A 12,649-nucleotide genomic window follows, 5' to 3' on the forward strand; every position below is an offset into this window, starting at 1 on the left:
TGTCGTGTATTGATTGGTTCACACACATTTGATTCTGCTGTAATTGGGCGGCTTCAAGCACTATTGAAGTGTGGAACATCAAAACTGTGGGCTCAGGCACCCCCAAATTCAACTCAAGCACCTCCCAAAATTATAGCATTTTTAAAACTGTCTTTCCTTTAAAAAGGAAAGCATAGGCTTAAAGATGATGAAAAAATACTACATAAAAAAAAAAGGAAAACAAAGCAATGTGAACAACGCAGAATTGGAAATACTAAATTGCCTTGAAATGGTTCAGTCCATTGGATTCCTCGTACTGTTATTACCCCTTCTCAGCTACCCTTTGGCTCTGCTAGCGTCACTTGCAGCATAGAGGCGAAGTCAGTGGAGGCTCGGGTGTTTTGCAGACAGGTTTTGTTGTACAGTGGTTAGAAGTAAATGACTATAAACTCGGCCTGCCGTCGCGTTTCTGCTAACCACGAATTGTGATGTGTTGTTCGCAAATGGGAAGTGACACTCCTGAACAATGTTGAATATTAAATCACATAAGGTCAAATGAAAAAATCTCTAAAAGCTCTGAATCGGCCCTGGTTAAGACCAAGTTTAAAAAAAAAAAAAAGAAAAAAAAAGTGCACTAACTAATCCCTCGGTTTTTTTCCGCAGGGTTGTGTTCTGAAAAGGAAGAACTATGGTCAAAACCTTTTCACTTCTCAGGAAGTCAAAGATGACACAGGATGTCTTCAAGATGCATTATATCAGAAAATAATTGGAACGCGCCGAATGAATATATACAGATATAATTGAAAAAAAAAACTATTTTTTTCTTTACATTTTGCGTGTTTAAAACTTGGTAGTACCTTAAATAACATCTTCATAAGCTTGATAATGAGCTGTTGGGCAGCAGCCATAGAAAACGATGAGCAACACTTTATTTTCGATTTACCAATCAGTCATTCTGAGAAAGATCCAAGGGATCTGTTTGAGGAACGCACTCATATCCTATCTACAGCTGGCTTTACATAGCCACAATGGGTGGGCGATACTGGGGATTTCAGTATTGATCCGACCTAATTAAATACAGGGTAGCATCAATCGATGCAAATACTGTTTGCTTGGAAATGTAATGATCATTGAATTGTGGAATCCCTCCCCCTTGAGTTAATTTATCATAATTTTATGATAGAAAATCTATGATAAACAGCCCATACATATATTTTAGGCTCCACAAAGATTTGATTTTGATGAAAAAACTACAGTCCAAAAAAGGTATTACAATTGTTTAAGGCCATGACATGAAAAATGCTTTCAATTGCACAATTATTTAAAAAAAATGTTAATACAGTCAATAAAATTGAAAGCACATAAAGAATAAGAAACCGCTTCTTCCTTAAGAAGCCCTCCAACTTCGTTGCACAGTGTGCTGCAAGAAATTGCCCAATCTTATCTTTGTATGAATAGTTGCTTTTTCATTCAAAAATATCAGTATGTGTCATCAGATTACATTTTTCCTTTTAATTTGAAATACTAATTATCTGCTCGTGAAGTAGTACAGCATATTTGATAACTTGTTTTTTTTTTGTTTGAGGAAGCTGCAAAAATAATTCATTATATTAATTGAAGTTATAATCTTGCTCATCATTTTGTTGATTTAAATGATTATTAAAAAAAAAAAAACTGTTAGAACCTAGAAAAAATATTCCACCAACAGATAGTTTTGTCCACGTTTAGCGCATGTATGTTTTCTAGAAAAGCAAAACTATATATACAGATATACAAAATAAAACTTGAAAACAGGTTGAAAAATGCGTTTATTCAAAGAATCAACTCCTTGCCTTGAAGAATTCTCGTTCCGGTGTGATGAAGGGGCCTATCGTGGAAGAAGAGCCGGAGCTAGCTAAGCGGCTAGCGGCGTTATAAGTCTTCGGTACCATCCGTAATCATGGTAAATGCGAACTCACTACCAAATAAGATCAACGAGTGCTGGTGGAAAACATCGAAGCGCACAGGGAGCGCAGTTGCTGTGTTTTGCGGAAACGTGGCTCACGTTTAGCATTCCGGACATTAACGTGGAGCTACCCGGAGCTTTCCGGCTTCAGCGCCGCTATACAGAGACATGAAAGCCTGGGGGAATTGGAGAGGAGGCGGACTTGCTAACACGAGGTGGTGAATCCCTGGACACAAAGAAAAGATTACCATCTGCCGCAGGGATGTCGAACTTTTGGACTGGCAGATGACGTCATCTGCTCCGCTACAAGCACCCCTTGGGCATCATGTTAATCTATTAATAAACAACGGGGTGGACTGCTGGAGGTGTGAATTTCCCTACAGGGATGAATAAAGTATCTATCTAAAATAATAAAATTAAGAATTACAGGTAAAATATACTGTAGCGTGTGGTTTCAAAGGGAGGTTTGATGAAAAATACCCACAAAAGAACCTACGGCTTCTTTAAGAGCGACAACCATAAACACCCGTTCATTGACCAACACAACACCGAACTCAACTATCACAAAATTGACATTTTCTGGAAAACAAAACGAAAAAATTAAATGGATTAAACCGTGCATGTGATGACACTGTGACAAATAGATTGAGAACAAAATATTTCAAATTACCTACAGCCCCCAAAGTCAAAGAAACACACTTTAGAATTATGAATAAGATTTTTTTTAAAGCACGTTTTAAAATTGAAGGGATCTGCTCATTTTGCTAAATTTATATCGAAACCAGTATGTTCCTTTTATGTCCATATAAGAGGCAAAATGTTCAGCTCTGGCTTACTCCCGTTATCTCCACTTTTCCTACCAACTTGACCAGATCACATTTGGACTCATTTTACAGGACAAAATTGACGAGAATGCAACAAATAGTATCTTATGTACAGCAAAATATTTCATCCAAACATATGTATAATTATATACATACATATCAAAAGTGTAAACCTGTTTTACATAATTTTTCAGTGAATGTTTTTAATCGAATCTTTGAGTTTGATGAAAACTCCCAAGAGTCCAAGGGATTTATAATGTAGTTAACCCCCACCCCTTGTATTGATTTAAACATGTCTTAATTTTTTATTTCATTTTTATATGTATTTCTAAAGCACCATATGGTCTGTTTACTTTGTATTCTTAGTGAATAAATTAAACAAAACAAAATAAAAGGTTCTATGCCAATTGTGTTTGGATTTGGAATGTTCAATAAAATCGTTTAAAAGCAACAACTAATAAACCCCTCTAAACTAACACTTCCTCAAATCCCACTCTCGCACCAACCATCGGGACACTCAATGCCCGCTTACGTCTTTATGACGCACGTCCCATTCTGCGCCTACAAAGCCAAAACGAATTACCCTTATCATCTCTTGAGCCACCACAAATGATAACAACAATACTGTTATTTCAGTCAACATGGTCATTTTATCTTTAAAAAAAGATGAATCTGCTCCCATGAATTACGTTTTAAACACTTTCGATGGACGGTGTGTCTTGAAATTTTTCAATGAAAATAGTTCCAAAAGGTCGGGAAACAGTGCTATAGAGGGCTCCGCGCTTTGTGCTAAAAATAGTAACACGGCTTCGTGCCGCCATCTTGGAAGTCTGTCGATTACAAGCGGTGATAGCGAGAGGAGCAAATATTTACTCAGTTTGTCTATTTATTTACTCAACTAGCTTCGTTTGTGTACGGATTTTGTCCATCAACACTATGGAAAACTACGTGGAGAGTTTAGACAAGCAAGCACGCGAGCGGTACGCTGCGAAGTTGCATTTTATTGGAAAATTGGATCCCTACAAAATTAAAAACAAGGACTGGAAGTCTGATCCCGATTTGTTGCCGTGTGTGACTTACATCGAACTTGTTAACTATCTTATTTTCCACCCAAGTCCCTTTTGTGAACTGAAGGATTCTCAAAATTACAAAAGTATGGAAGCCTACGACAGATTTGTGTCTGGTTGGGTTCGGGATGTGTCTGTGCACACAAGCGAAGGTGATGAAAACAAGATTGTGAAAGGGAAAGTTCTACATTCTCAGAGTTTGTCTCAGCCAAGTTTACAACCATGGATCATTGTTGACAAGTCATCATCAATTCTGTGTGCCCATTGCAACTGTGTTGCAGGTTTAGGGGAATGTTGTTCTCATGTTGCTTCCCTTTTGTTCTATGTTGAACAACCCGAGAAAGGCAACGCTTCTCCGAACGGCGCACCGGTGGCTAAGTTAGCTTAGCTTTCGGGGGCTTTAAATCCTCTATTGACGCGAGTTGACTGAGGAAAGGAGACTCTCTTTCCCTGAAACCGCGTTGAATTTCTCCACCAAAATAGTGTACGAATGAGAAACAGAGTTTTGTTCGGGTTTTAAATGTCGTTTTCGGCAAAATACCTCACATATATGTTATAAAAGTAGTTTGGGGTCGTCGAGCTGTTGTCATGAAGTACACATGTCCCATAACCTTTTAAAAATTTATTTCTACATCATAAATAATTCAATTTACCTGTCAGAAAGTGGTCAGAACAAACACGAACACAGTCAAGCTTTGGCAAATTCGACCGGTTGATAGCTGCCAGCCACATTCGTCTTCGCCGTTCACTTTTCTCCTGAGCTTCAATTCCCTGATCGTAAACACACTTCGGAAGTCTAAAGAAGCCCTTCCCACCCTTTTCCCCTCGGCTACAACAGCCAACAATAACGCACGTATTCGGCATTACAATGTAGAATCTAACTGGTTCGCTGAACAATAACAATGAAGTAAAAAGCTTTGTGGACTTCCAAAACGGCCGCCAGCAATGCATTGTGGGTAAATCTTAGGACCTCGAAGCACTCTATAGCCTACTGAAATCTGTAATCTGTTTACATTAAGGAAAGCAGAGACCCATCAAAATTATTTCACACATTTTATACTTGCTGTATAGTTTAGATTCTGAGAATATTTGTTATTGTACTCATTCATGTAAAGTGGATTCTATATGAGATTATGTAGTGATTTCTACCAACGAAGGCCATCTAGAGGCCAAACAAGGAAAAAAATGAAACGCCAGTTCTTTATGACAACTTTATTTCGTTATGTGCAACAACAAAAATCCAGTGGTATCCGCATTGCACAAATTAACAATAAATAAACAAAGCCACTTTAACGTTCATATTTCCATTTCACAAGTGATTTTCTGCTTATTATATTCAACAGAAATACTACTAGATGGAAAACAAACTCGTACGCGGACATCACACGAAAATAATGCAGCGAAGACCAGCAGAAAATGCATAGATTCATTTTGTACCTTTGAAACAATCATAAGTGGGGGTGCAGGTAAAGAATGGCGCCTAATTTCTCCAGTCTTTTTAAGGCATCAGCTTCCCGACCGAGGTCGTGGTAAGAGTTCTACGATAGGGACACAAAAAGACCGTGAAGGATTAAACAACCAAGGGGATATAATCCAGTGTGAGAAATATGGTAGATAAGGCACAACCCCCTTAATCCTCTTTTGTGATTTTTTTTTCATATACAAGGGAATTTAATAAAAACTGCAGTAATTGCGAGGCTTGCACTGAAAAAAGAAGTACCTCAGTCAGAATATATTACTGATCACATTGACTTAACGTTGGATGCAACGGGAATAGAACCCAGATCACGCCGGAGGAGTGCGCCAGATCTTATCTACCAGACACTTTGGAATGAAAGCAACGAATGAAAAAGCATCACACTATTTTTAGTCATGGTACCAAAATGTCGATTTCATTATTGGGCCAGGTGGCAAGATTATTGTCAGACATTAAACCGGTTCGTGGTACGGAAAAGAACGGTGACTAGTGAAATACCATATTGTATTGCTGACTCAACGTCTTCATGAAGTGCACAAGATTCTGAACTGAACTAAGAGAAAGGCATAGTGGAAAGTGATTCGATCATTCTGAACTGAATGATGAGAAAGCATCGTGGGAAGTAATTTGGCCGTCCTGAAAGAAATAAAAACATATGGCTGCATGTATTCAAAAGGTTCTTCACTTGCAATGCTTAGTTTGGGATCAGAAAATGTAAATGGTCTGCATTTATACAGCGCTTTTCAAGTCAATGAAGAAGCGCTTTACGATGTGCTTAACACTTTTCCCTCTTATACACTAACTAACCGATAGCAGCGTCAGCCATGCATGGCAACTACCTTCTATCGGGGGCATTAGGGATTCATTCTTCCCCAAGGGCACTTCGACATATAACACGGAAGAGCCGGAAATCGAAGCTGCGACCTCTTGATCCCAAGACGAGCGCTCTACCTCCTGAGTAAACATTTTATACCAATTTTTCATCACTCTGTTTTCTTATTTCTCTAACACATCTGGTGGTATTGTGACTAAAAATAGAGTGAAAATGAAATCAAACCTAATGCGTTTTTAATTAATCAATCAATTTATTTGAACAGCACTTCTGCAACTCAGTGTTTGGGTGCACTTTATTGTCCGGAAAATATGGTCGACTCCTTGGGCAACAACACTTACCTTCATTGATTTCATGAGATCATGGCCGTAGTAATGAACTGGGTGCTTGGTGTCCTTGGAGTTTGGATAGCCAAAACCGGCAACGTGGACCACGTCGCAGTAGTTGAGGGCAACGAAGACGGCAAGGATTCCCGTCGTGGGATGAACCGGCTTCTGTGGGACAATCACATCGGGAAGGAAATTATTTCATACATTGGCTCAATCTGTAAACTAATTAGAATGTTCTTATTGTCATTTATAACAACATCATATATAACGAGATTAGACACGGGACTCCGGGATAAACATGCGAGTAAGATTTAAGAGAGAAAACTAAACTGAAAATGTCGAGATATCGGCAAACCTATTGACAAGGTACTGACAAATTGAAGTTTAAAACGTAATGCCTTGTGATACCAAAAATTATTTTAGATGACTTTGATTTGACCTCGGTAATGTCGAATTCAAAACAGCAACTCATAAATCCAATGATGCACAACAGCTTTGTGGCCGCTAGATGGAAATAGAGGTCAATTTATATTGCTAGGTACAGTATTGGCATTCGGAGCTGGAAAAAAAAATCATTTACAATTTTAAGCAAGTAAAATAAAGTACATAATGTCAGTCAGGTATGTTTAAGAATTCCATGCTAATGATCATAAATACACTTTTAAAGTTACACGGCTTCATTAACATCAATATAACAACATTTTTCCATCCAAACATTTCCTGTAGTGTAATCTCAGATTGGGATTATAACCAGAGGTGAGGAGACAAAAAGAAGTGTTGCTCAAGTAAAATAACTGTCACTTTAAATAGAAGTTAAAAATAGTCATCCATATAACTACTTGAGTAAAAGTAAAAAACTACTCAACTACTGAGTAACTGTAGCAACACGTTTTTTTGAAAACAACCATTCAATCAGATCATCAAAATCCATCGTAACAACAATACATTTCAAGTTTAAGTCTGTGTACTCTGAGTAAACACTGGATTAACAAAATTCAAGTACAAGCAGTGACTATGACGTGTAGACACTAGGTGTACCAGGCCTCAATAGAATAGAATAGAATATACCTTTATTGTCATTGTTACAACATGGGATATCTTGTGACAACTATGAAAAAATATTTAACACCAACGCAGAGACAGGCGAAAAGATATGGGGTAGAGAGACAAACAAAACTCTCCTCCCGTCGTACTTGCCCAGACTTGAGGGAGAAAGGCAAAGACCGGTGTGCTTGCTATGTTAAAAATATTGGCAGCGGACAGCACAAAGCCAAATATATTAAGCTGTCACTTATATTACAACCCAATCATGCTGATAACACCCATTGCCGTAAGGCGTAGATTTGGCTTTGACTGAGGTGTGGTGTTATCAGCAATATTGAGCAATCTTTGTTTTGTCCCCGGCAATAGAATAAATAAAAATCGATTTGGGATTTCTTCTTCCTACAGGGGCGTGAGATAAAATCATTGGGAATCACTGGTTTAGTGCAATTTATCTTTCACAACAATCACTCATACTACATTTGCCAAGAGACACGTACAGATACTAGTTGAAAGCCACACTAAAAGTCTTGTCCCAGAAATACCGGTCACTGCACCGCAGGAGCCCATTAAACAGAATTCAAAAATTACTTCAGTGTGCCAAGCTCCATTTTGTGTGCATTTTAGTTGTAAAGTCTGCAATACGTTAAATCAGGACTGCGCTCTCAGAGTAAGGTGTTAGCTTTGATTATTTTTCCAGAGGTGGAACCTCCACAAAGCAATAAAGGCCAACCTGGGGTGTGCCTGCAAAGTGAGTCAGCAAGTACATGACTAATGATTGACACCTTCTCAGCCACGCCTTCCCTCCCCAATTGGTTGATTTTTTTATTGCGTTTGCCAGTGCACAACAACCTTCAAGTCATTCTGTGCTTAAAAAAAAAATATATATATTAAATTAAATGATTTACATTTGAGAAAGATAATAAAATCACCATCCTCTAGCTATTTCTGAACTTACTCTACGTTTTCTAAGGGGCAAGTGTCTATTATTTGACCACTTATGGTCTCTGTATTGTGGTGTGCACCTGAAAACGAGTACAAAAAAGCACAAGGAAGAATACAAACTACGGAGACTCAGTGACCAAAACGCACTATTTTACTTCTCTTTGTTTAGAGTTATTTGCAATATGGCGGACAAGTATGACAGCTTCTATTATGTGAGCCTCATGCGATTTAAAATAAATGCTGATTCTGAACGTACAAGTATTTTTAAGTAAAAAGCACATTTACATATTTGATAGTTCATGCATTTTTACTTGTAATTCTAATCTTGTTTTTCTAAAGCTTCAGGTCTTTTTTAAACACTAGGCGGCACAAAATTATAGACACTATCCCTTTAAAGTCTGAACTGCTTTTCCTAATTGCAGATTGGATAGCTTTTTTACATCTGTGGTTGCTCACATGTTCATATATCTCTATTATAAAGTGAACCTAACAGCATTGTAGCTCTGGTCATATTCATTCAGTTGGCACAAAGTCAGACAAACAAAATGTTGAGGGAATGGCTAAAGACACATTTTTCTTCTCTGAGTAAAGGAAAGAGTACACATTTTAGCATGTAAAAACATGTGTATTTAGATCGGTTTTAGTTCAAATGCTATATTTTCCAGACTATACTGTAAGGCGCACCTAAAATCCCTAATTTGGACAAAAATGTGATGGTGCGCCTTACAACACGGTGTGCCGTTCATATTAAAGAACACAGTGCAAATGATTGGAAATACATACAAAAAATGTAGGTATGCATTACAATACAAGGTTTTATGGTGTTTGAATAATTCTTCGCACACTAATTGCTCATCGATAAATATCGCTCACCTAATGAACCCAAGTATGGCAATGAGAGCGTCAACACTTTAATGCTAGTGACACAGATGACACACAATAAGGCATTAGAGAGCTTCTCTCGATTATCGCTCAATTTTTACTTATGGTGCCAGAAACATGGATTTGCATCGTGCATTATGATGTGTTGAACAGTCTCTCCAATTCTTCGAGAATACATGGTAGAGAATGTAGAAAACAGAATTTTTTTTCAACAAAATACTATCCAAGCTCTTTTAAGAACGTATGCATATAAAACCGCAAATGTAAAGTGGAGAGATGTTTCACCTATCAGAATGCACAATGCAATTCAGGCACCGTGAGTAAAATTAGTGTGATCATGAGAAAAGCTCTAATGTTTTTACATATAACATCTTTACCAATGGTCGTCTAGTTTTAAGACGACTGCGCTTTCACTGCCACTACTCATGTTCAAGTCCCATTGTAAACAAAAGTTTGCGATTTTGGTCATTAAAATAATATAAACCATCAGTCAGGAATGTCAAACTCGGTTTGGCTCTGGGCCAGATCCAAACTTTTTGTCCTTAGGCAGGCCGATCAGTGAAAGAAGCAACACCTGAACCAACTCGCCACACTATAGAAACTCAACACTGTCCTCCAATGGCGGGAGAGAGCATTTGGTTTGCATTTAATTTAGAAAAATGCTAACTTTTGATAGAAATAACCTAGAGACTCGCTTCTTTTTTATACGCATTAAGAAATTTATGTCGGGCCTGATTACATCATCCAACGGGTAATACACTAATACACACAGTAACTCTTACTGCAGTCTCAATTTAATACACTGCATAATCCAGTATACGTCATGCAAAGATAAAAATATGACAAAAGACAAATTGTGGGTGCGCCTTCTAATGAAAAAAAAACCATTGTAGACAAATTAAAGTTAATTTATTTTTAAAAGAATACATTATCTATTATCAAGGACTATCATTCAACGGTCAATCCTAAAATTTGGGCGCATGCAAATGAATGATTGTGACACGAGCCTCGTATGGCCAGTGCCAGAGTTGTGTAAAGTTTGGACCGAGGCCTGTGCCGTGTTACCACAGCCAGCTGGAAGAAGGGTGTGAACACACACGCTGCGAGCATCCTGTGGCTTGTACGAGAACCCGAAGCACAAGATGAAGAAGGTGCTGTGGTGGAGATAGATATACACGGATGGTTTGCCAGGAAAGAGAAATAGCTGCAAACAGTAGTCAAGACTGATGGATGAGGTTTAATAACATGGGTCTGGAAATAAGTTTAACACTAGATTATTACATCAGTTTTAATCAAACTCTTGTGGTTTTATTCATGGCTCTGGCTTGTTTATACAGCTGGGAACAGGGATGGGCATTTGACTCAGAATTTGCTCTCTATCGACTATGGGGCATATCTCAAACTCATGGCTGGAGGACGAAATGAAGCCTCCTACATTATTTGTAATGGCCCGTGAGACAATGCTGAGAGTAGCACAAACAAAAAAATGAAATTTATCCCGCCAAGCAAGGACTTGGCAGCTTTAAGTATGTCCAATGGGTGTAGTCAAGTCCAAGGGCAAATCACAAAACACCCACAGTAGATATATTTTCTGACCACCATTAATCAACCAGATAACCCTAATGAAACCCATAACAATGTCTAAGGCAATACAAAAATAGCACCTAGGTGCCTTTGCAGAAGTGTAAAGAAGCCTTAGCTGCTTTCTGTAATAGATATGAAATCCAACAGTGAAGTCCCCATATTCAAGAAAACCTTTTCATGAAAAAATAAAATCAGACACATTGAAATCATTAAATTAATCATTTACATTATGTGCCCCGCGACCCTAATGAGGATAAGCGGTACGGCTAATGAGATGAGATGAGATGAGACATTATGTGTTATTTTTGTCACTTTCCAGTCTGCAGGAGTTTCCCCAGAGTTGAATAAACTCTTGGAAATGAATTCAATTGTTGTTTAGCTTTTCTTTTTTTTTTTAAACAAATGCATATTTGAGCAGCACGGTGACACAGTGGTACAGTTCTAAGGTCATGAGATCGAACCTCCTGTGTGGAGTTTGCATGTTCTCCCCGTGCTTGCGTGGGTTTCCTCCGGGCACTCCGGTTTCCTCCCACATTCCAAAAACATTAATGTCAGGTCAATTGGCCGGTCCAAATTGTCCCTAGGTGTGAATGAGTGAGAGAGTTGTCTGTGTGCCCTGCGACTGGCTGGCAACCAGTTCAGGTTGTCCCCTGCTCACTGCCCGAAGACAGCTGGGATGGGCTCCAGCATCCCCCACAACCCTACTGAGGATAAGCGGTGCAGATGATGGATGGATGGATGTATGCACAGTTGACAGACACTCTAAGAGATTAGTGAAGGAAAAAAACATGAATACATTTTCTATTGTCAAATCTTACATCTCTGAATCATTATTTAATTGTGAGCCTCCGAAAAGACCCAGCCCTCTAGTTAAGGCGTACTTTTTATGCCACGAGAAGATTTTTTTCTACTATGTGACCCCCCATGAGCTAAAATTGGTTTGACAACCCTGGACTACGGAAATAGCTGAAAATTATTGTTTCTATTTGAGAATCAGTGATATAGAACTTACTTCCCAAGGACAAAAAAAAACCTGCCGCCCCCTCAACGTTTAACAGCTAACAGCCAAGTTTTGTTAGAGCAGACATTCCAGAGGTTCTGTCAATACTGCAGTTGAAATATTGCATGCTATCTTCTCATTTGCAGGCAGAAAGGACAATGGTGAGGCTAACAAGTCAGAACCGAAAGAATACTTGGCCTCCCTGAGACTCAAGAGATCATTTAAAAGGTGCTTCAAAGTCCAGGCTCAGGAAACAAAGAAAAGGTCCAGATTTATGAGTGAAAGCAGAACAATGGCTCAAAAAAACACCCTGCCTCAAGACCAGCGATCAGATTTTGCAAAGGGATATTTTTACTTTTCATAACTGTCAAATTACATTTGTTGGGCTCTTTAAAAAAAGTAATTAGTTATTAGTTACTCACTACTTCTTCCAAAAAGAGTTAGTAACTGAATTACTCTATGGTAAAATCAACAAGTTACCAGGGAAAGTAATATTTTTCTTTATTGTATGTTAAATAATTTGAGATTATTTTGAGCAGATACTAGACATGTGTTTACTTAAAAGATGGGAATTCCGACCACTTTTAGAGAACTAGCTTTTTCAGCTCAGCTCTGAAATGGATGACTATTACAGTTCCTGGTCTGAAGAAAGCAAAAATACTGAATAATGGCCTGATTCATTGGAAAGATAAAATTGGACAAATTCCAGCGACACACTAGACAAGGTCTCACGACACACTAGTG

At 38.3% G+C, this 12,649-nt stretch overlaps 1 protein-coding gene across 2 annotated transcripts in view; it reads right to left on the reverse strand.

Moving 5' to 3' along the window:
- Positions 1-5,012: 5,012 nt before the first annotated feature.
- Positions 5,013-12,649, reverse strand: part of st3gal4 (ST3 beta-galactoside alpha-2,3-sialyltransferase 4) — a 37,896-nt gene continuing 30,259 nt past the window's right edge. For both annotated transcript variants that reach the window (XM_088345150.1, XM_088345149.1), the window contains 2 exons: positions 6,466-6,618; positions 5,013-5,353 (listed from right to left, as the gene is read on the reverse strand). In XM_088345150.1, coding sequence (XP_088201276.1) covers positions 5,264-5,353; positions 6,466-6,618 — 243 coding nt within the window. In that variant the 3' untranslated portion in view covers positions 5,013-5,263. The remainder of the gene's footprint in view (positions 5,354-6,465; positions 6,619-12,649) is intronic.

This window comes from Urocampus carinirostris, chromosome 10 (assembly GCF_059441175.1).
Source record: "Urocampus carinirostris isolate Australia breed hairy pipefish chromosome 10, RoL_Ucar_1.0, whole genome shotgun sequence".
In the NCBI taxonomy this organism is placed as follows: Eukaryota; Metazoa; Chordata; class Actinopteri; order Syngnathiformes; family Syngnathidae; genus Urocampus; species Urocampus carinirostris.